Source organism: Centroberyx gerrardi, chromosome 19 (genome assembly GCF_048128805.1).
Source record: "Centroberyx gerrardi isolate f3 chromosome 19, fCenGer3.hap1.cur.20231027, whole genome shotgun sequence".
In the NCBI taxonomy this organism is placed as follows: domain Eukaryota; kingdom Metazoa; phylum Chordata; class Actinopteri; order Beryciformes; family Berycidae; genus Centroberyx; species Centroberyx gerrardi.
Genome location: NC_136015.1, coordinates 7,451,032 through 7,478,459, shown reverse-complemented (window position 1 = coordinate 7,478,459; position 27,428 = coordinate 7,451,032). Strand labels below are relative to the sequence as shown.

General features: G+C 44.3%; 1 protein-coding gene across 2 annotated transcripts in view; it reads right to left on the bottom strand.

Moving 5' to 3' along the window:
- Nucleotides 1-1,466: 1,466 nt before the first annotated feature.
- The window catches only part of LOC139923997 (triple functional domain protein), an 82,093-nt gene continuing 56,131 nt past the window's right edge, over nt 1,467-27,428 (bottom strand). Inside the window, exons 30-62 of one of the 2 annotated variants that reach the window (XM_078290597.1) lie at nt 27,161-27,250; nt 26,971-27,063; nt 26,752-26,863; nt 26,369-26,559; nt 25,921-26,022; nt 24,045-24,187; nt 23,128-23,227; nt 22,490-22,733; nt 22,137-22,244; nt 21,224-21,417; nt 20,007-20,177; nt 16,429-16,524; nt 15,735-15,883; nt 15,532-15,598; nt 14,719-14,822; nt 14,546-14,615; nt 12,958-13,047; nt 12,754-12,846; nt 12,291-12,341; nt 12,117-12,194; nt 11,777-11,968; nt 11,331-11,511; nt 10,974-11,234; nt 10,358-10,872; nt 9,082-9,329; nt 8,191-8,332; nt 8,075-8,102; nt 7,532-7,694; nt 6,982-7,103; nt 6,737-6,815; nt 5,818-6,018; nt 5,166-5,304; nt 1,467-4,461 (exon numbers count right to left, since the gene is read on the bottom strand). In XM_078290597.1, the coding sequence (XP_078146723.1) occupies nt 3,904-4,461; nt 5,166-5,304; nt 5,818-6,018; nt 6,737-6,815; nt 6,982-7,103; nt 7,532-7,694; nt 8,075-8,102; nt 8,191-8,332; nt 9,082-9,329; nt 10,358-10,872; nt 10,974-11,234; nt 11,331-11,511; nt 11,777-11,968; nt 12,117-12,194; nt 12,291-12,341; nt 12,754-12,846; nt 12,958-13,047; nt 14,546-14,615; nt 14,719-14,822; nt 15,532-15,598; nt 15,735-15,883; nt 16,429-16,524; nt 20,007-20,177; nt 21,224-21,417; nt 22,137-22,244; nt 22,490-22,733; nt 23,128-23,227; nt 24,045-24,187; nt 25,921-26,022; nt 26,369-26,559; nt 26,752-26,863; nt 26,971-27,063; nt 27,161-27,250 (5,175 nt within the window). In that variant the 3' untranslated portion in view covers nt 1,467-3,903. The remainder of the gene's footprint in view (nt 4,462-5,165; nt 5,305-5,817; nt 6,019-6,736; nt 6,816-6,981; nt 7,104-7,531; nt 7,695-8,074; nt 8,103-8,190; nt 8,333-9,081; nt 9,330-10,357; nt 10,873-10,973; nt 11,235-11,330; nt 11,512-11,776; nt 11,969-12,116; nt 12,195-12,290; nt 12,342-12,753; nt 12,847-12,957; nt 13,048-14,545; nt 14,616-14,718; nt 14,823-15,531; nt 15,599-15,734; nt 15,884-16,428; nt 16,525-20,006; nt 20,178-21,223; nt 21,418-22,136; nt 22,245-22,489; nt 22,734-23,127; nt 23,228-24,044; nt 24,188-25,920; nt 26,023-26,368; nt 26,560-26,751; nt 26,864-26,970; nt 27,064-27,160; nt 27,251-27,428) is intronic. The other variant, XM_071914914.2, reaches the window with a different exon arrangement.

The window sequence follows — 27,428 nt, the reverse complement described above, 5'->3', positions numbered from 1 at the left end:
ACTTAAAAAAAAACATGCTAGTTTTGATAATAAGTTTGTATTATTATAAAATCAGTCAAAAGTGACTGGAACAAAAAGACTTCATTCTTATACTATAATTAAAAGACATCTGAGCATTTACTCTCTTTTTGTTCCTAAAATTTGTAGAATTTTTTGAAAACATGCATTCATGAATGGAAAAGGAAGGAACATGACTAGTAGGACCGCTAGTTGTCACTTTGCCTTCCCTGTACAAACCTCCTCAGCAGTATAGTCTCTGTCTCTGCTGCTGCCTCGCCGCTGTGCTGGGCTCTTAGGGAGGAGGCAGGGATGAAGAACCATGAAGAACCAGGTCAGCTGCTCCGCCACTGCAAACCTCCACTTCCCAGGAGAAGACCTGCTGCCAGGAGGGAAGCAGTGGACCACGACCACATACTGCAGGTTAGAGGCAGACTGGGCCTTCACCCTCACGGGACACCCCATACAAGCAGGAGGAGGCTGCTCCTGCCAAATATCTGCCAATGCAGTGAGATAATTCCACTTATTTCCAAGGCAAACCAGTTTTTACTAAAGAAAGTGGCATTTTCTTGACACTAGTGAGGCGATTTGCTCTATTTTTCAAGATATTGACACTTGTTTCTACAGGGTTGTAGTCAAACCCACGTTAGACGAGTCCAAGTCAATTCCAAGACCAGGTGCAAAGAGGGTCGAGACCAAGTCAAGACCGAGGCCAGAGCAAATTGAGTCCTATTCAGGACCAAAACAGGCAATAAACACTGTACATATCTTTCTAAATGTGAAATAACGCTTAAGAATTTAGAAATTAGGATTTTGATTAATCAATGCATGAGGACAATGTCATACAGAGGTTTCTACAGGTGAAATCTCTTCAAATGTTTGTAGTGCTGGGGAGAAAATAAACCAAACATCAATAAAATTACCCAATATTTTTAGATAGGCAGGTAAAAGTCGACATCCAATAATAGCTGAATCCAAGACAAGTCCAAGATCTCAAGTTCTACAGCCCTGTTTGTAAAAAGGAATCCTGTAGCAAGTGAAACTGTGTTGCAAACAAGTGAAATGACCTCATCCCACTGGCAGAATTTTTCACTTGTTTAAAGAAAAATACGATTTTAAGACTGAAAATGAGATTAAACAACTTGTTAAAATGGATATTTTTCTAGTGCAAAGTTAGTTATGGAGATGGAAAATGAAGAAAGTGCAACCAAACTGCAATAAGGTTACGAAATACATCAAAATGTCCTCATCATTCATAAGATCAGTTGAAGGGAGAAAAGGCTGTCGCTGTACTTCCAACAGCATATCGAATAAACCTATGACACAAATTTAAAGTTAAATATTTTGAACAAGTTAATGCTTCCTATTTTAGCTCTCATGAAAGCCAGTGTGTCCAAATTCTCTCCTGTTCAAATGATAAAACATAAAATGAGTGATGAGTGACATGGATACGAATAAGTCAAGCGGGGTACATGTGTTCAGTATGTTTAATTCTCAAATAATGGCAAAATGAAAATATTTACAGGAGGAAAAAAAAAAGTATGGTCTGTACAAAGGAATATACATGCAAAGATAAAAAATAAAATAAAAATAAAACAAATAGTAAGCATGTAATTTATGAAACAAATTAAACTGGAAACACAAGACAAAAAAAGGAAAAAAAAGGAAGAAATCAAAACTGAGGTATCCAGTCCAGGTTTCCTTGTTTTTAATGGCCTTGCACACCTTAAAAATAAATAAAAAGGTCATAGAAGCAGGACTGGGATCTCTCTCTCTTCCTGGTGTCATTAGTTGAGCCATGATGCATCCTAACCAGATAATGACACATTTAATCAAGTTTGGCAGCAGTTTGGCCCTGCGTGTGTTTGAGTTTTCATTTCCAGCAAGCATATTCACCAAGCTAAGACACCAGAATCACTAGTTATGGTGAGTCTTCTGATTGAGTTTGTGGCATCAAGAGGACAAAACAAGAACATTATGTTTCCTCTTAAGTGTCTCCTATACGGAACAGGGTTTTATAAAACAAATGTTGGCAAAAAGTATCTGTACACAAATAAAGTTTGAATGGCATTTATCTAATGATGTACAAAAAAATCTGCCATTTAACTCTTCAAATTAGACTGCATTGCTCAATTCTAGGTGAATGAAAACAGCAACGCCCCTCAGTAATCCCCTGCACTGCAACGAAGGGCATGAAGGACAAAATAAACTTATCATGTTCTTCCAACATAGTGTTTGTAGCTAGTGTAAACAATTATTTCAGACGGTTATAGCATACCTAACTTAAGTGAAACATAATCACAATAAAACATTTTTATTAAGTACTGTAAAGCTAGAGCAACTTTGGTGTACCAATAACTATATAGGCATACAGTACAGTACAAAAAGTGTTAAATTATTTTTGATCATTTTATAACGCAGGATGTAGATTGCGACCCCTAAAATTGGCAAAAATTGGAAGTCATAATACTCAAAGATCAAATAAACACAACTACCAGCAGTGCTTGCAGTACCAAGTACATGCTTTTCTCTAGATTTATTACAGATACAACAGATGTCTTCATAAATAGTTGCATAAAATGTTAAAGCCGCAACATTGCACATGATAAGAATCAGAAACATAACATACAATGAGTGCATTTACAGTAATTTGTCTTCCTCCCCCTCCGCATTCACTCCCATCTGATTGGCAATCCCTGCTGCCACTTGGGCTCCGACACCCAATGACAATCTACGGTCTGCAGGAGTCATTTGTCCCGCCTCCCGAAAGCAGGCATCTGTTGTGAATGTGAGGGAAAGAAGGCAGTTGAAGTCTATATACAAAGTAAGGCTTAAACATCTTATATCTGCGCAACACAATTTTGTTCTAGGAAAAGCAAACAATGAATCGTTTTGTCTATTGTTTCTTCTCAGAGATTGGACAGTGCAGCATTGTTACTTGCGACATGGTCATCATGGTATCTTAGATTAGGTACATACTGTAAGCGCAGCAATCAAAAAAGCTCTGATCGGATGTATAAATGTCTCAGTAAAGTCGAGAAGCTCCGTCACTGGAAAAGTCTCTCCAGGATTGGGTGTCTACAGAGTCCAAAGTAGCACAGCAACTTTCAACTGATGAGCATTTTCTACTATATTTGTTTTTTTTCAAACACGTTCTTGAAAATTCATAGACAGTACTTTCCTTTCTATACATTGTTTCTTTAAGAAAGGGGAGCTTCTCAAAAGTCTCTGACTTGCAGTTAGTGTAAAAGAGCAGAAACACAACGTCTCTGTCCCTCTCTAGCAACAAGAGGGAAGGGCAGCGCTGCTCCCAGCTGTCACGAGCTCGTTGGCATCACTTTCTCCTGAAAGCTCTGCGACTCTGTGCAGTGGCGTCAAGGCTCGATCTCCTGGCTCTTTTGATCGGCTTTAACTTTCGCAAAGGAAAATAAATTACTTCATGTTTTTTTTTTTTTTTTTTTTCATTTTTGTTTACTTAACTACAAAATCGGTTTGAGTTGAAACCAGCAAGCAGCAGTAGACAAGGACATCCATCTTTTTGTTTGATTGGCGAGAACTCTGTTCTCTAGGGTTCTGATTGGCTTGAGACCTCCATAGGCCTCAATTTAATTGGTGAAAGGACTACAGGACTTTTATAAATCAACATTCTGTGAAAGAGGATGAGATCAGCATTCATTATTTTCCCTCCTTTTTTCATCTAGACTATCCAGATGCCCAATTCCAGGGGAACCTGCTGCCCCTACAGCCTTAGCACGTACGGATAACAAGCAATACAGTATTTCCAACTTGCAAGCCTATCGTTTTCCCGACATCGCTTCTGACTATCCAGTCTGGTCAGATCCACGAAAAAGCACGAGGCAGTAGGGGCCGAGGGTCGGCTTGGAGTTGCGAATCTCCCCTTGGGGCTCAAACCCGGGGCTGGAGGCGACTTTGGATGAAGCTCCTGACTCCTCCGATGGGCCGGGCGTCAGTCTGGTGTTTCCTCCTGTCTATGAAGGAGATCAGGCGGGAGGTATCTAGGCAGCCCTCCGCTCTGGCCCGGCCGTCGGCCAGGCCGGCCCGCAGCCAGGGCTCCTGGAGGCAGAGGCCGGCCGGGGGCCTCCTGCCGGGGTCGGTCCTCAGCAGCAGGCGCACGAAGTCCCTGGCCGCCTGGCCGACGCCCTGGAAGTAATCCCTGGGGAAGCTGAAGTCCAGCCGGCAGATGTTCAGGCAGGTCTCCTCGGCGCTCTCGTCCAGGAAGGGGGAGGCGCCGCTCAGCAGCACGTAGGTCACCACGCCCAGGCTCCACAGGTCAGAGGTCGGCGACACCGGCTCTCCCAGGACCAGCTCGGGGGAGGCGAACTCGGGGCTGCCCAGGAGAGGGTGAACGTAGTGGGCGCTGTTCAGCTGGACGGCATCGCCGAAGTCTGTTAGTTTGACCGAGGGCTGGCCGCTGGAGCTGTGGGCCACCAGCAGGTTCTCAGGCTGGGGGAAGAGGGACGGAGCAGAAGACACACTATCACTATTCATTCTTGATTATTTATTGAATTCATTCCATCATTAAGGTTTCCAGTGTTGTACCATTTCATAAATATTACACAAAGCCTATTTGACCGTGGCCATTCAGGGAAGGGAGAAAATATAACTAGATTCAGGCCAGTTTAGGTTAGGGACACGCTACATGACTTTTAGGTCAATTATAGGCACAATTTGGCATGATTACTGATTATAAAGATCAGGCCAAGTCTGCAGTAGTTTGGGACTTCAATGGACAGTCCTTACAGATGATCTTGTAGTGTGTGAGGGTAATGAACTTTAGCTTCAGATGAGTCACTACCATCGCAATTACTTCGAACATGATTATTTGATTTTTACATCTCAAATCTGGACAAGTCTTGATGTCTTCCTGTAATGCGAGCTGCTCACTGACTCAAATTAGCGAGAGATGAGTGTGAGAGAAGGAAAAACATACAGAAAGTGTGGATTGGGAGCGTGAACTGAGAACTCTGGTAGTGTGATCCCACTGTTTAACTTGTCAAGTGTGTGCACCTCTACAAAATTCAGCGAATGCCATTGGTTAAGTGTGTGATATCCAATGTTTTCATAGTCTACTCGCTCGTGTAGCGTGTCCCCAGCCTTATACGCAATATCATGCACCGAGTCATTTAGTATTGGGTGAAAGTACATACTTTTACGTCCAAATGTACTATCCTGCAGTTGTGTAGGTAGTGTAAAGCTTCTAGGATATCCCGTAGGTAGCAGGCCACTTTCTCCTCCGTCAGATTCCCCCAGCTCACGATGTAGTCCAGCAGACGGCCTTGATCGACCCTGAAACACACGCAGTAAAACATCAGATGGAAAAATGGAGCCGAAGGTTTATCGAGCTAATGAGCTGTGTGCAGAGTTTCACAGTTAATAGCTTTTTTTATATACTGAAGTAGGGCTGGGAGATTTAACAAACACACATCGTTAACAGTTCAAATTTTAACACAGTTTACTTTCACAAGGATCGTGGACTTTGTGATATATACTCATATATTTGTGAAGTTCTTTTATTTATGTTTAATAAACTCAAATTTTAAAACATTTTCTTGTTAGCATATACTAAAGGCTGGAGTACTGTCCCAGCTGGGTTGTATTTTTCAGTAACTTGAATCCTAACCTTAGAAGAACAAAATGAAAAATACTGTGATGCATTGTGAAAATAACATATTTTGTCAATATCGGCCATCCCTATAATAAAAAATGAGGGTAACATTTCCCCCCCCCAAAACTGATAAGTACTGTTGTAGAATGAAACCCTTCATATGAATGTGTGTGTGTTTTTCGGTGTGTACTCACATCTCCAGGACCAGGGCGTAGCTGCTGGGGGTTTCATAGGTGTCTATCAGACCGACTAGGTGGGGGTGCTGGAGTCTCTGGAGCAGATTCAGTTCCTCAGTCACCTGGTCTCTCTTCATCAGCTTCTTGTTGACCAGTTTGACCGCCACCGTGCGCTTGGTGCCCCGGTGGTCGCAACGCTTGACCACAGAGAAACGACCCCTGGAGAGAAGGGGGAGGGAACGGCCATTTGATTTTTTCATGGGTACCGTTGTCATCATACCCTTAGTTGTCATTAATATCATTGTAATAATCGTTACAATCATCTCTATCTCATCTATACCGATTCTATCTCTACTGCTATACTATCATAATCACCATCATCATTCTTTTAGACACGAGTGTAGGGTTCAACTGATATGGGTTTTTGAAAGCCAATACCTACTTTTTTTTTTTTTTTGATTGAAGCCGACAGCTGACATTTTGTGCAACATTCAATATCTTTAACTATGACCATTTTCATGCCAAAACATTCCAAAAAATGACAAGTATTCAGTGTTGCCCCCCAAATTTTGGGAATTTGTGGAATCTTGGCAGAGTGGAAAAGCGTCTGAAACAACATTTAGACCATGAGACACTAAAACTCGCCATTGAAATCCAATAATAATGGAATAGTGGAATGTGATCGAAATGTCACATTACAATCAATTCAGGTTAAGGGCTTCCCATAGACAACCAGTATAGTATTGATCAATTATACAATAAATATGTAATCAAACCAACTGCATCATATCGGAGAACAACACCGCTGACTGTCCGATATCCGATTTTTAACGAAAGGTCAATATCTGTCCAATATATTGCAAACCTATATATTAATCTAACCCTCCTTGAGTGTACAGTATGGAGATATTTTCAGTGTATTGTAAGAGTGTTTTACCTGCCCAGTTCCACCACCTCAGCGTAGTGAGACTCAAAGTTGTCCTTCCAGCTCACTCTGACCCCGTCACTGGACACAGCTGAGATGAGACAAACATCAACAACACAGGAGATGAATTTAACGCCACGTTTAGCGCTGTGTAAGTTAAAATGTGCATTGTCAAAAAACCTCTATGGCATCTTGTACATTGTGTTCTGGGTGTATCTGAATGTGAAGGCTGGATGTGTGTGTGTGTGCGTCCTCACCCAACACTCTGAGGCTAGCCGATGATGTCACGCTGCCCAGGTCGTTGGTGGCAACGCAAGTGTAAACGCCGTCGTCCTCAGAGTCTACGCCGATTATCCGCAGGGTCGCTTCGCCCGTATCACTGCAGCAAATACATACATGTACATTCACATCTGCTTTTAACATTCAAAAGGCTTTCTAGGACCAGCCTCCTTCCTAAGACACGATGGCCAGCTTCATCAAAGTCTACGAGTTTTATATCCTATACAGGACAGAGGATATAGAATGCAGGATTGTAGGATGCAAAATGTAGAATGTTGGATGAAGGATTGAAGACATAGGATATAGGACCTAGGACGTAGGACGCAGGACACAATATATGAGACAAGAATGTAGGACATAGGAGGCAGGAGGTAGGACAGGATATAGCATGATGCAGGACGTTGGACACATTACAGGATAAGCGATGTAGGATATAGGAGGCAGGACAGAATATAAGATATAGGATGTAGGACACAGGACAAGATATAGGCTATGGGATGTAGAATGTAGAAGGATGTGTTTCCTTACCTGTAGGCGATGCTGAAGTGCCCGTTGTTAGTGAGGCTGCTCTGGTCGGGTCCCTTCCAGGTGACGGTGGCCCGGGGTCGACCGCAGACCTTGCACCTAAGGGTGACGCTCTCTCCGTTGTCACACGTCACATCGCTCAGGGGCACAAGGAACTCTGGGGGGACTGGAAGGTGAGGAAGGTCAAAGGTCAAATGCTATGGAACACTACGCCAACTGTGTTAAGGGCAGTTGAATAGTGCTTTAATCAACACATATATGACACTGCTTTTGTCATAGTACTGTCCTGCAAACCAATACAGATATGCAAAATAATCTCTAGTATTTATTGAAGTTCAATACATATTTATGAATACCGATCCTAGAAATGTGCAAATAATTTTCAAGGGAATAGAACATGACATAAAAAAATAGCATGTACAATAGCTTATCAACTAAAACCTGAGTTGACTAAAATGCAAAATAGTCTCACAGCGAACTAAGCAGGGGCTGTAAAACTGATTCTAGGTCATTTAATAGGCACAATATTAAAAAATCAACACTTACCATCATAGATGTAGTTTGGATTTAGAAGCTGGAAAGAAAGAGTAAAAATGTCAGAGGGAAAATTGAACTGAAGTACAGAATCATGCCTGCTTCCTGAGGTGTAGGGATGAACTGACCTTTACAGAAACCTTGTTGGCCAGGCCATCTCTGGACTTCCTGTAACCGTTTTCCAGCTTGGTCTCCTTCTTTGCCTCCTTCTCCTTCTTCTCAGACTTCTTCCGGATGCGCAGGGATGTATGCCAGGATGAAGACTTCCTACTGGGACAAAGAGGGTCCAAGTCAAATGAAAATGTTTAACGGCACAAGTAGGTGCAGGTGTTTCTTATGGGGATCATTTCATCCGGAGCTTTAAATGCCATAGCAACTTCTATGACATGTCCAGTCACTTTATTCCCTCATCTCAAGGACAGTGCACATTATTTATTGCGAGTGTCCCACAAAATCCAGTGTTTCTCATGTATCGATTATATTGTGGCAGCCCACACAAGATTTGAAGGTGATGGGCAGAGGAATAGAGAACATTTTACAAATTAGGAATAAACAGCATGTGTTTTATAGGCCTCTCGATGTAAACTGCAAACCTGTGGAAATCGGATATGGTCCAGTCAACATCAGTTCGTTTGATGATATATTTATTGTAGAATTGAGTATGCAGTAATATGTATTATTATTATCCTGAGTTTTAGTGTCCCATGATGGTCTAAATGCTGTTTCAGAGGCTTTTCTACACTGACGAGAATACAAATCTGGGGGAAACACTGAAAACTTCTCTACTTTTCCTTCATAACTCTGTATTTTCCGTAAACTATTCCCACAAACGAAACCATATGCTGTGGCAAAAACGATTTTGCCTCCTCACTATCCCCAACCCCCTGCACCTGGATGCCAATGCAATCAATGCAAGACGATATCAGATGTCTTACAGGTAACTATGGGGCAGGATAGGTTTTCCCCCAAAACACAACACACAATTCATAAAAAACTAATGATAACTTCTATTCCCTTACTTGATGGTTCCCTCGGGGCAGTCGGAGACGATGGCCGAGGTGTGTCCCAGCACGTATCCGGGGATCCAGCCCTCGGCGGCGGGGCCCTGCTCTGTGGCCGCCCTGAACACCAGGAACATGTTTTGCTGGTTGCTGGCCAGGATCTGGACCACCTCGCCCTGAATGACGCTGATCTCATCCTCCTTCACGGCCACGTAGTCCTGGGTCACCAACATGGTGGACACGCTACTGCTGCTGCTACTTTCACTCTGCGCCGCGGGGAAGAGGGAGGGCCGTGGAGAAGACTTTTATTAAACACACAAAGTGACCGTAACCTTTTTATTCTGGCCAGAAATTTGCTTTTAATAGAAGTTGACTAATTTCATTCAAACGGATTTTAAAGCTCTCGGTATGATCATAGATAATGATAATGTTAGACAATTTCAAATCTAAAAATGCCTTATAACTTATATTAATATCGAGTCAGTGTTGCGCAAAATACAACTATATGATGGCATCCCAAGAAAAATATACAACCTACTACTATTGAGGGGAAGTGAGGAAAGTGAGAAAAGGTCAAAGCAGTAGAGAATGACAGAGGACAAACATTGGAAATAGATGTGATTTGTTTCTGTCCGCTGGGTACAATCTTCAGAAAGGGTTAGAGTGAAGCGCAAGAGAGACAAAACAGCGATTCATTATGTTCTTCTTAGAAAAAACACAAACAAGGAAATCGGATGGAGAGAAGCAGGAGGAAGATGAAGATTTCCAATGTGCTCGTCTTTGTTCGGGTCGCTCCGGGAAAAGACGGGCGGAGGAGAGTTAGAAAAGGTTGAATGAGAGGAAATCTCAGTCCAGGCCGTTTGTAGGCAAGCCACAAACGTTGGGAGGTTAGTTTGCAGGACAGTGACATTTCAGCAACACGCCCATGAAGACAGCAGGAGGTGAAGGACGGCCAAGAGGAAGCCAGGTGTTAGTAACAAGCTTTGTTAGAGCTGAAAAATCTAGAGACAGCCTCGATAGGTATCATTGAAGAGTCGAACAAGCTCCGCTAGAGAAGTGTAGAACCGTGTTAGAAACAGTGGAAATTGTTGCTAGAGACTAAAGTGTCTTCAGAGATTGTCTAAAGCTAGAGAGGGTGATGTTGAAGAGCAGTGAAAGTTGTGTAGTAGAAGACGGATTAGTAGCGCTGGCTGCAGCAGGACAGGAGACAGCAGGCAGACAGGACAGACCTCCCAGGTTAGTTTGGGCAGCATTAGGCCGCAGCCTGGGCCGGGGCAGCGGGTCGGAGTCTTACCCCGTTACTCTGGGTGGACTGAATGGACTGCTCGCTGGCCGACGAGCACGTACTCATGCGGTCGGCCTCCTTGCTGTGCGTGGAGTGTCTGTGGGTTTGGCTTTGACTCCCGGATCCAGAGCCGGTCTGGGTCTGGTTTTGGTTCTGACGGACCGGAGTCTCGCCCGCCTCCCCCGGGAAGGTAAATGAGCCAGGCCGGCTGGCCGGAGAGCCCGGCATGGAGCTCCAGAATCCGGACCCGGACTTCTGGCCGGGGCTGGGAGGGGGAGGGGGCAGGACGTCCTTGCCGAAGGCGGGAGTGGCCAGGGGCGGGGCCATGGGGGAGACGGCGCCTGGCCGAGGTTTGGATGAGGGGGTGGTGGGAAGCGGCCCCACTGTGGCGCGGGGAATGGGGGCTACGGCGCTGGCAGGGGTGGGGGTCTGTGCTTGGTCGTCTGGGGCCTGAACGGGCCGCTTTCCCTGGGGGCTACCCCCTGGAGGAAGCAGGGGAGGAGGGACGGGACGGGGGGACGAACCTGGATCACAAGCGAGCAAAACTCACACCTCAGTCACATCTTTCTTTATGCCCTACAAAACGCACATTTCACACATTATGAACCGTACAGAGGATCCATACCTGACATCTTGTTGGGGCCGTCGGAGTCGGCCCCGGGGTGGTGGCGTAGGGGCTGGGGCAGACGGGACGGCTGGGGGATCCTGGAGGGCCGACGAGAGCCGCCCTGGGGCCCCGCGGGGATGGAGCTACTCTGGGAAACTCCACCTCCAGGGGGCGCGCTGGGCCCACTGCTGACCCCAGCTGGAGCTCCCACGCTGGGCACGCACGGCCCGCCGCTCGCCCCCACGTGGTTCCTCTGGTACTCGATCGGGGAGGTCAGAGCTGGGATGGGGAGGGAGAGGGGAGATAGTGGTTACGTAATGAACTGTTCCTTCCTAAAAAGTTGTCCTCTGTGTGTGTTTGTGTGTGTCAGCCTACCGTTGAGGAAGTTGCGCTGGCTCTCCAGGATCTGGCTGATCTGCAGGGTCCAGACCTGCCGCACCCCTGGGTGGTTGGAGTGGAGCACGAAGGACTCTATGACGCCGTTGGTCGACCGAGACATGAGCATGAATTTACAGGGGTCGCCTTCCACGTTCTCCTCCAGACCTAAACAGCTTACCTACAGAGGTAGGCAAACCAGTATTGTTAGATTTTCAAAATCATGCAAGGGAATAGCAGTTAGAATTATATTTACTTTCTGACCTTCAACTGGCCTCTTTACCCCCAAAATCCACTGGCCTTTCTAGTGTTAATGTGTCTTCAATTAGCATGTAGGAGAGTGAGCAGTCCATCCTTCCCTTAGTATTTCATTAGCTATGTGGATAGTTATAGCGAAGACAGACAAGAACAAGGGCAGAAGGAGCTAGGACTCATGTATCCGTTACCTTGATGCTGTTCTTATAGAGGAAGCCAGGCATGGAGAAGCCTCTCTTCTTGTCCAGGGGCTCGCTGAAGATGACCAGCTGCTCAAAGAGGAAGACTCTCCTCTCCTTCATGCGGCCCAGGAGGCTCCCCTCCGGGTCGGCCACCAGGAACGTGTCCTGGAGCAAGAGGCGGCCCTGGGCCACGATCTTCCCCTGGGGAGGGAGGGGAGGATGGAGGAGGGAAAGGAAGGAGACAGCATGGAATTGAGAAGACATGTTAATACGTCATCGTGCTTTGCAGAATGCTTGGGACAATTTATAGCATCAGTCCTGTCATTCACAATGTAATGTGATTTCTTACATCAAATCCCTGAAGCCGGCCGACATTCATCATATCGTTGCACCTTTTTGGCACGATGCACATCACCTCCACCGCTTTCTGTAACAGTCACAAACCAACAAAAAGTTGATGGGATTGCTGAACATGTTTGACTTGACTGTAAGTGTTTAAGAAGAGCCGCATCCCGTAGCTTACCTCCAACTCCACAGACTCCAGCCCGGCCTTTTTAGACAATTTCAGGAAATCCTAAAACAGAGAATTGTGTAAGATAGTATAAACATCATGGTTCCTGATGTAACACATTATAATGGCATCACTTTACGGAAAAAATTTCAATTCTAATCAGCGTCTGTGGGTTGAACAAGACACTTGACACTATTGGGAAACACTAGAATGTCTTTGGTTGGAAAGAAGCAGTTCCAAGTTTGAAACTAGCAGAAGATAGAAAAAGATGTAGGTCTGTATTTGACTTTTTAAGTGAAACAAGTCTAATAGAGATTGTAGATTGTAAGTGGAGAAGAAAAACATGATTTTAGAGACAGTAGATGGCAGTAACACAACATAATATGGATGCCAGATGTCGTTGACTCAAAAGAGGAAGGGGAAAAACACAGCAGCTTATGCTCTGCTGCCCCCTGCTGTACTGCAGCGGACCAACCTTGAGCAGCAGCTGGTACTTCATGATCCTCTGGACCGGCTTGATGAGCAGGTCGGTGATCTGCAGCCTGTGGGCCAGACGCTGCTTCAGGTCCTGCACGGGGTCAGAGGTCAGAGGTCAGTGAGGAGGTTACAAGCTAGAGGGAGACTCTCAGGAGCTGCTGTGTGTCTGATAAGGTTGGGTTTCTAAATAAGGGGCCCGTACCTCGAAGTAGGTGTCGATGTACTCCGAGACGATGTGCTCCGACTTGGGCTTGTTCTGACAGTACACTACGTACATGTTCAGCCTCCGTTCCTGGGTACAAAACACACACACACACACACACACACACACACACAGTGTTACACCTGGTGTTAATATGTATCCAGACTGTGTCAACATCTATATCAGACAACCCATTTTTGAAAAGTATGTTACTATCCGAGCTGCCTGCTGCCTGTTCGGTTTGTGTGCATTTCCTTGTTGGATCAGTGCACACAAGTTTATTTCTATTCCTGTAGTTGCTACATGTGGATTGGAGATGCTCTGTATTTATACTTTGTGGTTTATCTGTCCAAATGCATCCCTGGCCACCTCTGGAGGTGGTTTCTGAGTGATCTTCAATACATGTTGGGTGCACCTGGATTTAGAGTGTTTTTTCCCATGGCGCAGCCGAGGGCATCATGAGCCAAATTCAGGTCAGGCAGTCAGTCATTCAGTCATTCAGTCAGTCAGTCAGTCAGTCAGTCAGTCAGTCAGTCAGTCAGTCAGTCAGTCAGTCAGTCAGTCAGTCAGGTAACGCCTAGTGAGATGTCACTTTGTGAGATGGCCTCTAGAGGGCGTCCTTGACTAAGAGATGGCCTCTCGCCTATGGGCTAAATGCCACTACACTGCAACTAAATACAGTTGTCACTCCACACTGGAGCTTAATCCTGTTAAGTTCACACAGTTCAGTTATTAAGGAGAGAACCGCATTCTACAAGCGAACTCACTACCTGAAAATTCAGGTATTGATACTGAATTTGAGAGTGGATTCGGTTCGAGTAGTGTGTAGCAGAACCGGACTGGACAACTGGTTGTTATGTGATGTAAGGCGCAACACTCGTTATGTTATGTAACATTATCATCGTTATTTTGAAAGAGACGGGGGCAAGTGTTTTTAGACATTCTCAAATTTTCTATCCAGTCTGTTTCCTCAACATAGCAGTTGTTCCTACCAGTTCTGCGGTCTCGGCTCGGCCCAAATGTTGCGGTTGAAAGTATCAAGTCCATGTGGTGGAAAAAGAGAATATGACGCCGCTGTCGGTTTATTAAGATCTTATGGATACATTGACGCCTCTGGTTACTGGTGTCAAGTAAACCGAAAACACACTAGTGAAATATAGGCAATGGTAGCCGCCATATTGGTCTGAAGTTAATGTTACTATGGTTACAGACATTATTTACAGCCATCGCGAGATCGGAGGAGTGGAGTGACTCCTGTTACCTGTACATACAGGTAATTTTACTCCGCTCTGCTCCCGTGTGTACCATACATAAGCGAATTCACTCTCATTCATAAATTTACATACATCCACGTCTTCCGTTGCCCTATAAACTTTAACGTTATTACCTGTGGTATGGCTCAGTGCATTGAACTGAATTGAACACACGCGCCGTGGGTCTGTACAGGATCTGTGCTTGTTTCTCTATCGGATTAAAATCCAATCACCCAGAAGGACACATGTTAATACCAGGTGGAAAGAGGGTCAAACAAAAGGTCAGATGTATGCACACAGTGTACAAACAAACACACGATCCACTGAGGACTAACCTGTTTGACAAAGAGCGCTGCCAGTCTGTCGGGGTCCTCCAAACACTTCTCCAACTCACCCAGGAAGAAACTGAGCGGGACGGAGACATGAGAAGAAAGGAAAAGTGAGTTGCCAGTGAATCAGTACTGAGAAAACACTGTTCTCCTCTGTACGTGTGTGTGTGGCCGCCTACTCTTTGTGCCAGTCGTAGATTTGGTGGATGTTGCCGAAGACGATCTTGTCCTTCCCCTTCATGTCATCAGGGACGCCCTCCTCCTTCATCCGGCTCATGTAGCCCTGAAGAGGGAGACACACAAGAACAGTGGGTCACACAATCTGCATACAAATTCCATAGTGTAAATGACTGGGTGTCTGCAATCAGGTTAAATCTAATACTTTTTGAGACCTTTTCTAATGGAAGTTAGAATTAAATATAGGACCAATTTCGCCCCCGAAATGAATGTGAAAATGAAAAAGCTGTAGTGCTATTAGAAGACTGGTCTGCTTGACTGGGATTTTTTTTTACTAGGAAAACTGCAACACTAAGAAACTGAGATCTCCAAGACTGAATTTAAGATTTAAAAGCTGTATTTAACAATGTTGAAGGACTTTCTAATTGAAGATGAGTTTTTCAGGATTTTTGTGATTGATTTGCGACTGATGTTCAACAGACAGACAGCCTGACTGGTGCGCACGCATACACACACACACACACACACACACACACACACACAATTTAGGGGTGCACGGTTTATCCTGATAATACCCCATTATCCCCATTATCCTGATAATACCAATAATCCTGATCATAATTTGCTATATATTGTGATCTCGATTATTAATCCTGATTATTACTCTCAATGATTTATGGGCACTCTAAATGAAATGCTTCAGTATTGTAGATATGCCAATATTCTACGAAAATTAACAGTGGAAACCAAAATTGCAGTATACGATTATACATGATTAATTGTGCAGCCCCGACGCTAATAACTTATCATCTCACCTCCACCACCAGGCCGAGGTCTCGGACGTAATCTCTCTCCGTCTCCACCAACTCCAGCAGGATGTAACTGCGGCAAGAGAAGGAAACAGCAAGCGGTCGGGTCAAAACCCCCCAAAAAACATCAGAGTGTATGTGTGTGAGCGAAGAAGAGGAGGAGGAGGAGAGGAGGAGGAGGAGGAGGAGAGGAGAGGAGAGGGGCCTACTGTCTTTTCTTGAGGATGCTGGTCTTGCGCTCGTCCATCTCGTCGATGGGGGAGGAGGAGGAGAGGAGGGAGTTGTCGGAGGGGTTGAAGGAGGGAGAGCTGCTGTCTCCCTGTTCCACCGACAGAGAGCTGGGTCTGTCCTCCAGAGCCTGCGCCGGGAGGAGGAAGACAATATGTAAGTGCATGCGTGTGAGAGGAGAAAGAAAAGAAGGAAAAGCAAGCAAGCAAGCAAGAAAGAAAGAAAGTCAGAAAGAAAGAAAGAAAGAAAGAAAGAAAGAAAATCACCAGTTTTTCTTTGTTTCAGGAGAGGAGAGACGTGATCCAAACTGAATGATTTTCTTTCCCGTGGGCCATTGTGCGTCTTCAAATTTACCTTCTACATTTACATTTAAGGCATTAAATTGATGCTATTATCAACATAGTGGCGGCAAATTTAATCAAATTGAATGCAACATTCTAAGATTTTTGTTAATACCAGAGTGAAATCTAAGACCAATTTCGGCACTGAAACGTATGTGAAAATGAAGATAACTATCCTCATCAGAATATACAGTAAGAACCACATTTTTTCGTTTTCCGGACCTGAAGACACCCTGTCTCTGGAATGACGTGCTATGAGTTGACTGTCTGTCTCAGGTGGGACATCAAGATTAATCTTGAGATTAGCGTGTTGTTTCCCTGTGTATGTCCCTACCATCTTGCTTTTGACCAGCTCCTCGATGGCGCTCACCAACTCGGCGGCACTGGGCGTCTCGGAGCTGGACGGACGCACCGACAGACGAGACGAGGTCTGGGCAGAGACGGAGAGACGGAAGCAGGGAGAGAGGGATGAGCATGGGAAGAGTGCACTCCGCACAGTCCAACGGCTACTGCCACTAACTCTGTTCTTTAGCTGGTATGAATACAACTCCGTGTTTTCCAACGGAGATGTCAAGTTACTCAGGAGGTGCGATTACTCCTCATTATTACTGTAAAAGTCTGAGACATAAGACTATAGCTCTTAATTCATACAGCTCTATTTCATCAATCAGTCACTTAAAGCAGTTCATTAGCTATACTGTCATTACAGTTGGACTTGGTACTTAAAACAGCCTCTTCCTCATCCCTAACATCTACAATAAATAGTCAAATTATCTCTTTTATTTGAAAACTTCAAGGCTCAATAAACCCATGAATTATGTGAATTTACGAGTTCTTCTGTAAGTCGTGTTAAGCTATTTCTTTTGCCATACATTTATGGACTAATGGATATTATTTAAATTTGAATATGTCATTCCATGGCAGGTTTCTGTTGAGCTTCATTTCAAGTTTACTTTTCTATTTAGATGTTGCCATTTAAACATCAGTTTTTGTTATAGGTGAATGTTTTTATTTTAGTTATTTGAGTGAGCAAATGACTTTTGGTGTGAAAAATGTGTCAAAAGTGAAACGTTTTAAAAGCACAATGGTATTAATAAGGAAGATGTCAAGTCTTAAGATTGGGCACATTTCAAAACAATGATGTTTTAACCCGAAGAGAGATGTTTTAGCCAAATGAAACCCCGATGCCGGGGGGGATAAGTCTTCAAAGAGAGTGAGGAGGAATAGAAGTTTATGAAATTTAGAAAAAACCGTCGATGGAAAGGTAAAAACATGAGGCTGAAAGTGGGGTGAACGAAATGAAAGATATGAAAAAAAAGTCAAATGTCGAGTGAAAGAGGCGATGAGGTGTGTGTGTGTGTGTGGGGGGGGTAGGGCCAAAAAATAAGTTGTGACATTTTTAACCTTTTTTGTTTTTTAGGTGACGATGAGTAGCCTTGGAAAGAAAGAAAAAAGGGATGCCAACAGAGAGAATGAAAGAGGTATAGATATATAGGACTCTCACCCTTGCTGTGCTGTGCTTCAAGACTTTTCCCCAATTTGGTTTTCTGGGCGAGGCTTGTGTGCCCGTCTGGCCTCGCCAGCGTTTAAAGATGCCAATTACTCGCATGGGTAATGAGGTTAACGCACAGAGGGTAAAAGGGGAGTGAAGACGAGCGGGGGGGAGGGGGGGTGGTGGTGGTGGTGAGGGGGGACGGAGGGATGAAGAGGAGGGTGGGGAGGGGGGGGGGGGTCAGGGTTCGCTTGCAGTGCGGATCGTCGTCCCGGTGCGGGGGGTGGGGGGGGGCACATGTTCTCCTAGTGTTTATACGGACGCCCGCTGTTTCTGAGCGACCGTATTGAATGACACTGACGTCCCGTCGAGCCGCCGAGCTCCTCCCAAACCTTTAAAGGACGAGCGGGTAGAAAAAAAAAAAAAAAAAACCTGTGGTCTTGTGCTTTTCTACCCAGCTCAAGACTCCAACAAATTCAAAATTCACTTCAAAAAGTCTCATAAATTGGTGTGAACGAGGCAAAACAGACTCCAGATTAGTATCTAGGGACTAAGGACCCTCGAATATGAGTTAACAGTTAAGCACATCCTCTCTTTCCTTAAATTTTCCCCATGATCCGCCGTGCGACTAGCCGTTACAGCTGCGTGTCGAAGGAACTGGGCGGAAAACACCAAAGTCAAAAGTAGTGAAAACTACGAAAAGATAGAAGGAGGAAATTCTACACGGAGTAAGAAAGTTTCAAAATTGAGCGAAATATGAAAATTAGGTAGAGATCATTCTAGAACATAGAGAAAGGTAAACTTCAGAAAGAGAACTAGGGTTGAGTCTAAAAAAAAAAAAAAAAAAAAAGCAGAGGGAAAATTCTACCTCCATTTCCCTTCAATCAACAGTCGTGGAAACCAAAGGAAAAAAAAAAAAAAAAAGGCTTTTGAAATCAGCAACTAAAGCTGAAGAGTGCCAAGAGGGGGGAAAAAAGAGAGAATTGAAGAATTGACTGAGGGGAAAAGACAGAGGGGAAGAGCGGGGAATTTCAGATGGAGAGGTATGGAAACTGAGACAAAGCAAAGACAGGACATAAATCAAGGTAATGCTACAGTGTGGCGAACAGCAAACGATACAACCAGGAAACAAAACAAAAGAGAAACAGAAATTAGTGTCAGAGGAGTCTCCGCTTTAGACGAGAAGGTGACTTGGATTACCTGAAGCTTTGCATTGCCTACTGCTTTAGAAGAGAGGGAAGAATACGATGCAAAAGACCAAGGGAAGATAAAAATGTTATGCAGGACGGAAACGCAGGAGTCACTCAAAAACAGTGTCAGGCAATGTCCTTTTTTTGAGGGGGAAAAGTGAGAGAGTAAGACTGAGATGAGCGAAAATGTAATCTGTAGGAAGATAGGAACCAAAAATCATAACAGCAATGACAAGGAGGAGAGAAACTGCATAAGGAGTGACTCGGTTTATCCTAAAGAGGATCATAGGTAGTGTTTAAAACCTGAGAGTTATGATTGGAAGGACTTACTTAGAAATGCCTACACTGGTTACTCTCAAATGTCTCACAAATATTACATATGCATGGTATAATGTGTATTGAGCGTTTCACTTATTTCATTCTTCACAGAAATATTAAATATTGTGCATCGTCAGGTCTCATTGCTGTTACACACTATGATCGTGTGATTTGGATTTTACCATCACTGATTTGACCAGAACATCTATTCATCATACACAAAGGATAAAAAGCAGTCACCCCCGTTTAGTTTTTGCTCATTTTCTTGTACAAATTGTGCACTATTCAGTCATTTTTTCTGCCCTAAGGACTGTAATCTAATGGCATCCATGCAAGCAGAAAACCCTGTACACCCTAAAATCCAATTAAGATGTATTTAAAAGGGAGCTGGGATAATACTTCCTCACAAGGAAGGTAAAAATGGAGCTATTATGTAAAGAAAATGTATTCAAAATGTCTTACTTTTGTGGAGAAGAATGAAAAATACATGTTATGAAATGTTTTTGCCAGTGAAACAATATAGCCCAAATGTGTAAAGGGGTACTTTTGCAAAGTTGATTTTGCTATTATTCTTCTTGAATTCCCACTCCCCTTTGAGATAAAAAAAAATTGTACTTTACATACATTTTAGACCTAAAATCCCAAATACATGTAATTCAAACTAATTTTGTAGCACCAGAAAATGAGATAAAAGTCAAGGAGGGTGAATACTTTTTATTACCACTCTATTTGTACTGCATCATACTGTAGTTGTCTAACGTTTCTTACCCGGTCTCAAATCACGATTTCTCTTGTTTCCACTGTCACCTCTGACTCTGGTCTTCCCCCGTTCATCATCCCCACTTCTCTCTACCTCCCCCCTCCTGCCATCCACCTGCTCTCCCCCACTCTTCCGCCCTCCCTCCCCCTCACCTTGTCATCCTGGGAGTCAGGCTGGAGCAGGCTGTGCTGCTGGATGGCCATGGGCGGAGGCAGGGGGACGGAGTCGGCGCCCTCCTCGCCCTCCTCCTCCCCGCAGCTCTGCATGCCGGACGAGCTGGACTTGGACAGGGTGCCGCTGGACAGGCCCTCGTTACGAACCCTCTGCAACACACACAGGCAGCGACGCAGAGGTTAGGTGTTGGTTAAAAGCGGCGAGACACGTAAAGAATACAATTCAGTGTGTGTGAGAGAGTGAACGAGAGACACGGCCCCTACACAATTTCCATTTTTAAATTCCTTCTCTTTTCTAGACCTTAATTTCTTGAGTGCATTTGAAGATTATAGTCAGTATCCAATATGATTTCTGCTGAAATCGGCTGGGCAATGGGACTGTCAACTGGGCAACATCACTCTACAGCTGGACATTATTCTACACTGCAACTAATATCACAGTATGACTGTCAACTGGGCAACATCACTCTACACTACAGCTAAAATCCAAGGGTGGAAGTAACAAATTAGAATTACTCTCGGTACTGTGATTGAGTAGCTCTTCTGTGCTCTTGTACTTTTGGGTTTTTTTTAAGTCAACAATTTTACTTTTACTTAAGTACAGTATGCTTTGACTGAAGTATCGTACTTCACCACATTTTAAATCGCAACCATTAGAGGGCACAAATTTTCTAAGATTTTTTTAATTAACTTTTTGCATTGCATGGGAAAGATCACATGCAACAATGCTTTCTTTTGTAAAAAAGTTACCTTTTACTTACACTCAAGTGGATTTTCACTAGTCATTTTATGTATACTTAACATACTTGACATTTATACTAAAATGTCAGGAAACTAACAGCACCTCTACTTGAGTAGGATATTTTGGTGCTCTTTCCACCATTGCTAGAACCACAATATGACTCTAATAGGTCATATAAATCTATAGTTGAAGATTCACTACAACAAATATTACAATATGTGAAATGACAGTGGGTCTACAACTACAAACAAAATGTGTAGTCAGTCGAGCATTGGGGCAGAACAGCCACACTTTTCCAAACTTTTCTAAACTTTTGTGTAACGTCCAAAATGTTCAAACCCGGGAAACGATCAGATGAATTCTCCATAGATTTCTACACTTTACAGAGCTGCATAGGAACTCCTGAATAGGAAGCGGACGGCACTGAGTGTGTGTGAGGTGTGTCTCCGCCCACCTCCTCCACGGTCTCGTCCTGAGGCGTGGCGGCGCTGTCGTCCGAGTCTTTCTGGGACCCCATTGTCACCTCCCCGCTCTTCCTCACCTCGCGGCTCTTCTTGTGCTTGTGGGCCAGCTTCTTCACGTGGCCGTCCGCCTTGCCGCTGCTGAGCCGGCGCACCGGGCTGGTGAGCCACTTCCGCAGGGTGTTACCTGGGAAACACAAACCAAACGCACCTCAGTTGAGAACCGAAAATCACACAGTAGAGCACAGTCATGAGGAGGGAGGTAGTGGAGGATAAACCCGCCTAAACCTACCTTTTATTTGCACAATAGAGTCTACATACCTTATTAAGCTGACATGCATCTTTATGATATGAATTTCAGGCCTTATTTTGAAGGCTGATACCGATATTTTCAGATTGAAGCTGCTGATGGCTGATATTTTGTGGCAATATTCAGTATCTGTAAATTTGACTATTCTCATGCCAAAAAAACAGTATTCAGTGGTTCCTCCACAATTTTATTCTTGACAGAGTGGAAAAGCCTCTGAAACAGCATTTAGACCATCATGGGACACTAAAACGCTCTATTGACACCACCCAGGATAGTAATAATGATATGTTAATATGTTACCTTGGAATTAATTCAGATTATACAATAAATATGTAGTCAAGCTGAATTATATCCATCATATCAAAGGTAGATGCTTTTCTGAAACTTGAATTGATTTTTGTTATATATGGTGGTTTGTTAATGATGATCAGTGACTGGAGGTTGTAGTTTACCCACTTTTTTATTTACCACTACATCATTTAAAGCTGCTCATCATTTAAAGCTATTTTTGAGGTGATTCAACTGTGGTTGTGAGCAATAGCCCACAGCATTTCAGAGCTTAGTCAACTGAGAGGATCCGGTATAGGTCAGCACACCTGGTCGTTTTGGCCCTGGCGAGGTGTGGGAGCCCATGCCGTGACCTGGCTGCAGAGTGGCAGACGAGCCGGGCATGATGGAGTCGTTACTGCACACTGACAGGGTGTCTGAGAAGAGACAGAGCGATGCTATGGTTCAAAAGCTTGCTTGACAACGCAGACGTTCACAAAGAGAGATGTGTGCACAATAGTATAATACAAAGCGGTAACATTGGTGCTCATGGTGTAGGAAAACTTACAATATTCTTATTATGACATGTTATAAACTTGAAAAAACCTTAAACACAGAACACATACACCCTCGTCCCTCACATACACATCCCACTGACGGTCACTGCACCTCCTCCACCTACCTTTGTGGTTGAAGATGCCCTCCATCTCCATGGAGGACCTGGAGTGGGCGATGCAGAGCATGGAGCAGGGCACCAGGCCCTCGTGTGCGGGGGAGCGGTCCGTGGTCCTGACCAGGCACCAGTCCGGCTTGTCGTGGCAGCGCTCCAGAACCTCCACCGTCTGGCCGCGCCGCACCGTCAGCTCGTTGCTGTTGCCCGCCATGAAGTCGTGGATCACCACGGTCAGCTCGCAGCCACCGGAGAGCTGGGGGAGGGAAGGGAAGGAGGCAATCAGTCAGGATGTGAGGATCACTAAGACCCGGGTTCTCCACCGGACATTAACATGAATGCTGGGTGACGACTAACGACTACAGACATGAAAATAAACTTCCCAACTAGGAAGTGTATGTAAACCAAACAGGAAGCTTGGACAGTAACATAGAAACATGTCAGGTGTCAAAATCATATCTAGACACAATCCAGATACAAGCCAGGTTGATGCCAGATGTAAAAGGGGCCTAAGCTTTTAGTCCACAGACAGAGCCACGCTTACATATGACTCAGCCAATTCCACTCCAGTATGCAAATATAGAGTGTGCATAAGCTGTGACTCCAGTTCTGATGAAGTGTGTGTGTGTGTGTGTTGTGTGTGTTCTCACCTTGTCGCTGTCCAGTGTGTTCTGTGAGGTGCGTGAGGCCAGAGAGATGGTGTCTGGCTGGCTGCTGCCTTCACCCTGGCTGTCCAGGTCCTCTCCGTCCCTACAGGACACACAAACATGGTCAGTGAGTGTGAGTGTGTGTGTGTGCATGCCATTTTGTCAAATCCATACATGAGCATCGTTTTCCATCACTGAGTGTGAGAACGTTAAATTATATGAAACTGATCCATGTAGGGAAATTGTGTGGTTGCAGCAACAAGTAATAAGATACAGTAAAGAAAAAACAGAATAGAAATAGAAATAGAGCAACTGCGGGAATTAAACATAACTCAACCAACAATTCAACACTAACACACATTAAAGAGTAACTAAAGCCCAAATCTTTGGTGCCAGGTGATGTCACCGCCTGTTGTACTCTAAAGAAGCTGACATCCCCTGGCACCAAAGATCAGCCAATAGCAGATGGCAATTTCAGTAGCATGCTTTAACCATTAGATGTCAGGCTTTACACAGATGTGGGTTTGCGGTTCAGTTACTCTTTAAGTAAAGGAAAATCTGAATTAAAGAAATATGAGAGAAAGTATATGAATTTACAGCATACAATATGTGCAGGGTGTGCAAAAGGACAGTAGAACATACTGAGGCAAAGAAATGAATGGAAAATCTGACAAAATTTGCAAAGAATATATGAAAAAAATATGAAACATGAGAATATACGCAGGATGAAAAATGAAAATCTAGACATATGCAGTATATAACAATGAGAAAATATGAGAGTACAAAAAGATTTGTGAGTTTACAGCACAGGCAGAGGATGTGCAGAAAAAGTGTCAAGATGTGCAGATGTGCGTTTAAAAAAAATCTCCTTCTCAAATATATTTACAGCTACAGATAATATATGTGCAGAATGTGTTTACCTTCGTCCCTTGTGGTGCTTGGCTGTGGTGGCCTTGGGGATGTGGATGGGCTCCTTCAGCGCCCCCCGCAGGTGGATGGTGCGCTCCTGGATCACCTCCCTGATGTGCTTGATCCAGTCCTGCTTGTTCTCGATGCTCGACGCCTGCCATTGGTCAGTGACGAGCAGGGGGAGTGGGGGGAGGTCAAGAGGTCAAAGGTTAGGGTCGGCCGCAATTTAACTTCCTTTTGAACTCTTATTTTATTCTCTGAGTGTTTCTCGCAAGTCTGAAGCAACCTCTTCTCTTTGTCCCTTATCTCGACTGCGCTGTGGATGTCAAACAACCGGTGAAAGTAGATCAAACGTACCGCTTTCACCTATCCAGAGGCTTTTAAATCTATTGTTCACGAAGGATAAGAGGCGCTGAGAGAAGGAGATTGGTTCAGACTGGCGAGAAGTGGCTGAGGGCCGTGTGGAGGGTTAGTTGGTACTCACCATAGCTCCATGTTTGCATCCCTGACTTAGCTTTGGTTAAAATATAGAATAGAGAATTTCACTGGTTTGGTTTTAGAAGATGTACAGGACATTTGTTTACGGTGACAAAATGGTTCGACATGGTAGAGACGTCACGTACAAAACACTGATAGTTTGCCTTAATAGTGTCGGCCAATCAAATGTGCAGTGCATTGTAATGGATGGCCTCTGTGTGTGTGTGTGTGTATAAGTGAACAAATGCAGTTAGTAATGAGACACAATCCATTTGCAATGCACACACCACATGACTGCTTCTCAGCGGTTAGTTTGGTAGTCAACATGGATTATAGAGTTGTAACGGTCGGAATTCAGTGTGTTAGGAGTTTGGCAACATGCTTTTCCAACGGCTGACACAAACTTTAATGCATCTGCTGCAGTATTCAGCTGGGAAACACAGGAAAAGTTTGGAGATGGGAGAGGTTGACACATAATGTCGTTAAAAATTTCGTTTCCTATAGCTTTCAGATCATTAAGAAGCAGATTTTTCTGGAAGGGGAAGATGGCTACCCAGTCCCTTTGAAGAAGCGGTATGCAGCAGGGAAGAGGGAGTGTGGGCGTTCAGGAGTTGAATCAGCAGCGTTGGTGGAAGCATGTTAGCCCACAGAGAGAATCAGAGATACAAACATCCACAGAGAAAAAAGACAGCCCCAGATATATAGCTTGTGTTTGTTAACACACGGGGACAAAGCTAGGCAGAAACTAACCAGAGGACAGAGGCTGGCAGAGAAAGACAAGACAGAGGACGGAGAGAGAAGAAAGAAGGGAAAGAGAGAGAGACAGGAAGAGCTTGTGGCTACAGAAAGCTTCTGGACCGACTGGAAGCCGCTCATGCAATCAAACAGGGAGTGGAGAAGGCAGAGAGAAGAGGAGAGTCTGAGAAGAAGGGCTGCCGATATTGGCTTTTTATTAAAAATCAATATTGGCCAGTTAGTGTCATCTACTTCCAATGTGATCAAAATAAGTTTGTTTGATTACATTTTCATTGTATAATTGATCAATACTGGTTGTCTATGTGAAGCCCTTAACCTGAACTTTAATGTAACATGATTGATTGGATTCCACATATGTATGAATATGTTATTATTATTATTATTGTTATCCTGGGGTTCAATGGAGATTCAGTGGTCTAATGGTCTAAATGTAATTTCAGAGGCTTTTCCACCCTGACAACAATAAGATTGCGGGGGAAAAACTGAATACTTGTATTTTTTTGTTAGGAAAATGGTCAAATTTGAAGATATTAAATTGTACAAAACATCAGCTAATCAAAAAAATTCTGTATCGGCCTTCAAAAAACCCATATCGGTCGAACCCTAAAAGAGAGCAGGGAAGAAGAAGAAGAAGAGAGGAAGAGAGAGTTTTACCTTGAGCACGATCTTGTTGTCGGAGGTTGGGGTGCGTCCCACCCAAAGAGCAAACTTACAGGGGTCTCCCTCAACATGCTCCGTCACCCCCAGCTCTGATGTCTGGGCAGGGAGAGGGGGGAAGACGAGAAGGTCATGCGTGATGTCATCAAAAAGGGACAGTGTAGGAGGTAAGCCATGTACTCAGCATAAGTGTTGTCATGTATTTTGTAAAATGTAGTAATTGTAACCACTGGAGTAAAACAGTAAATATTTGGAGTTATGTGTTGAGAAAGATCAAAAAAGCTCATTTTCTCATCTACTAGTCAAACTTTTCAAGAAATTATATGAATACATCGAAAATTCAGAATCAAATAAATCCCAGATTGGCTCAGATTAGCTGTTGGGGTTCTGTTCAGTCAAGGAAACACTCGCTGGTGGGCAGAGGAGCATCTTATCATCTACTTACAAAGAGTTTGCTCTTGTAGATGTATTTGCTCCTGCCGTTGGAGTCCTTCACCTCCTTGCTGAAGACCAGCGACATCTCGAAGAGGAACAGGTGGCGCTCTCGGCCCTTACGGATCAGAGTCTTTGGGTCCCAGACCTGGAAGGACTCCTGGAGGATCAGCTCCCCCTGCGACTCGATGTTTTCATCAAAACCTGGAGAAAGGAGGGGAAATTAGCTATTATTCACCGGAGTCAAGCTTAAATTTGTGCTGTTTTGTTGTCGAATTCGACTTTAGTACAAGATCACGACTACCTGAGGAGCTTTAATTTGACAAATAAAACACAAGCTTGCCATGACATGAAAGGATTAGTGTGTGTGTGTGTGTGTGTGTGTGTGTGTCTCACCTTCAAGCATAGAGAGGTGCATGGCGTCGTTGGCTCTCTTGGGAACACTGAGCATCACCTCCAGGCCGTCCTTGATCTCTCCTTTACCCTCTTCGCAGCACGTCAACAGCTCCTGAACACACACACACACACACACACAGAAACCATGACAACAGGAACCATGGAGACGGCAACCATAGCAACCGGATGGTACTGCGGTATCCTGGCGTGGCAGGTTACCTTTAGCAGGAGCTGATACTTGGTGATTCTCTGCACGGGCTTGATCAGGTACGAGGAGATGGAGTTGGCCAGTCGGTGCCTCTGTTGGATCTCCTGTAACACACACACGCAGAGAAACACAGTGCTGTGATTGGAGGAGAGTGATTTGGACCCATTTTGTTTCCGACCAATGGGAGAAGGCGATACTCACGTCAAAGTAGGGTCCGGCGTGCTCCAGGATGAGCTGGGTGGAGTCGGGTTTGTTCTTACAGTAGTTCACATACATCTGGAACTTATCGGCCTACAGGAGAGAGAAACGGGTTACAATCTCACTATCACTGCTGCTGTTGAGGGAAAATGCTTAAGATCATTTTCTGTTATTACTTGAATATGAACTGTATATAAACCTATATACCTGTTATAACCTGTATATAATCCTTAAGCAATTTTTATGAGCCTTTTGTCCACAAATCACATTC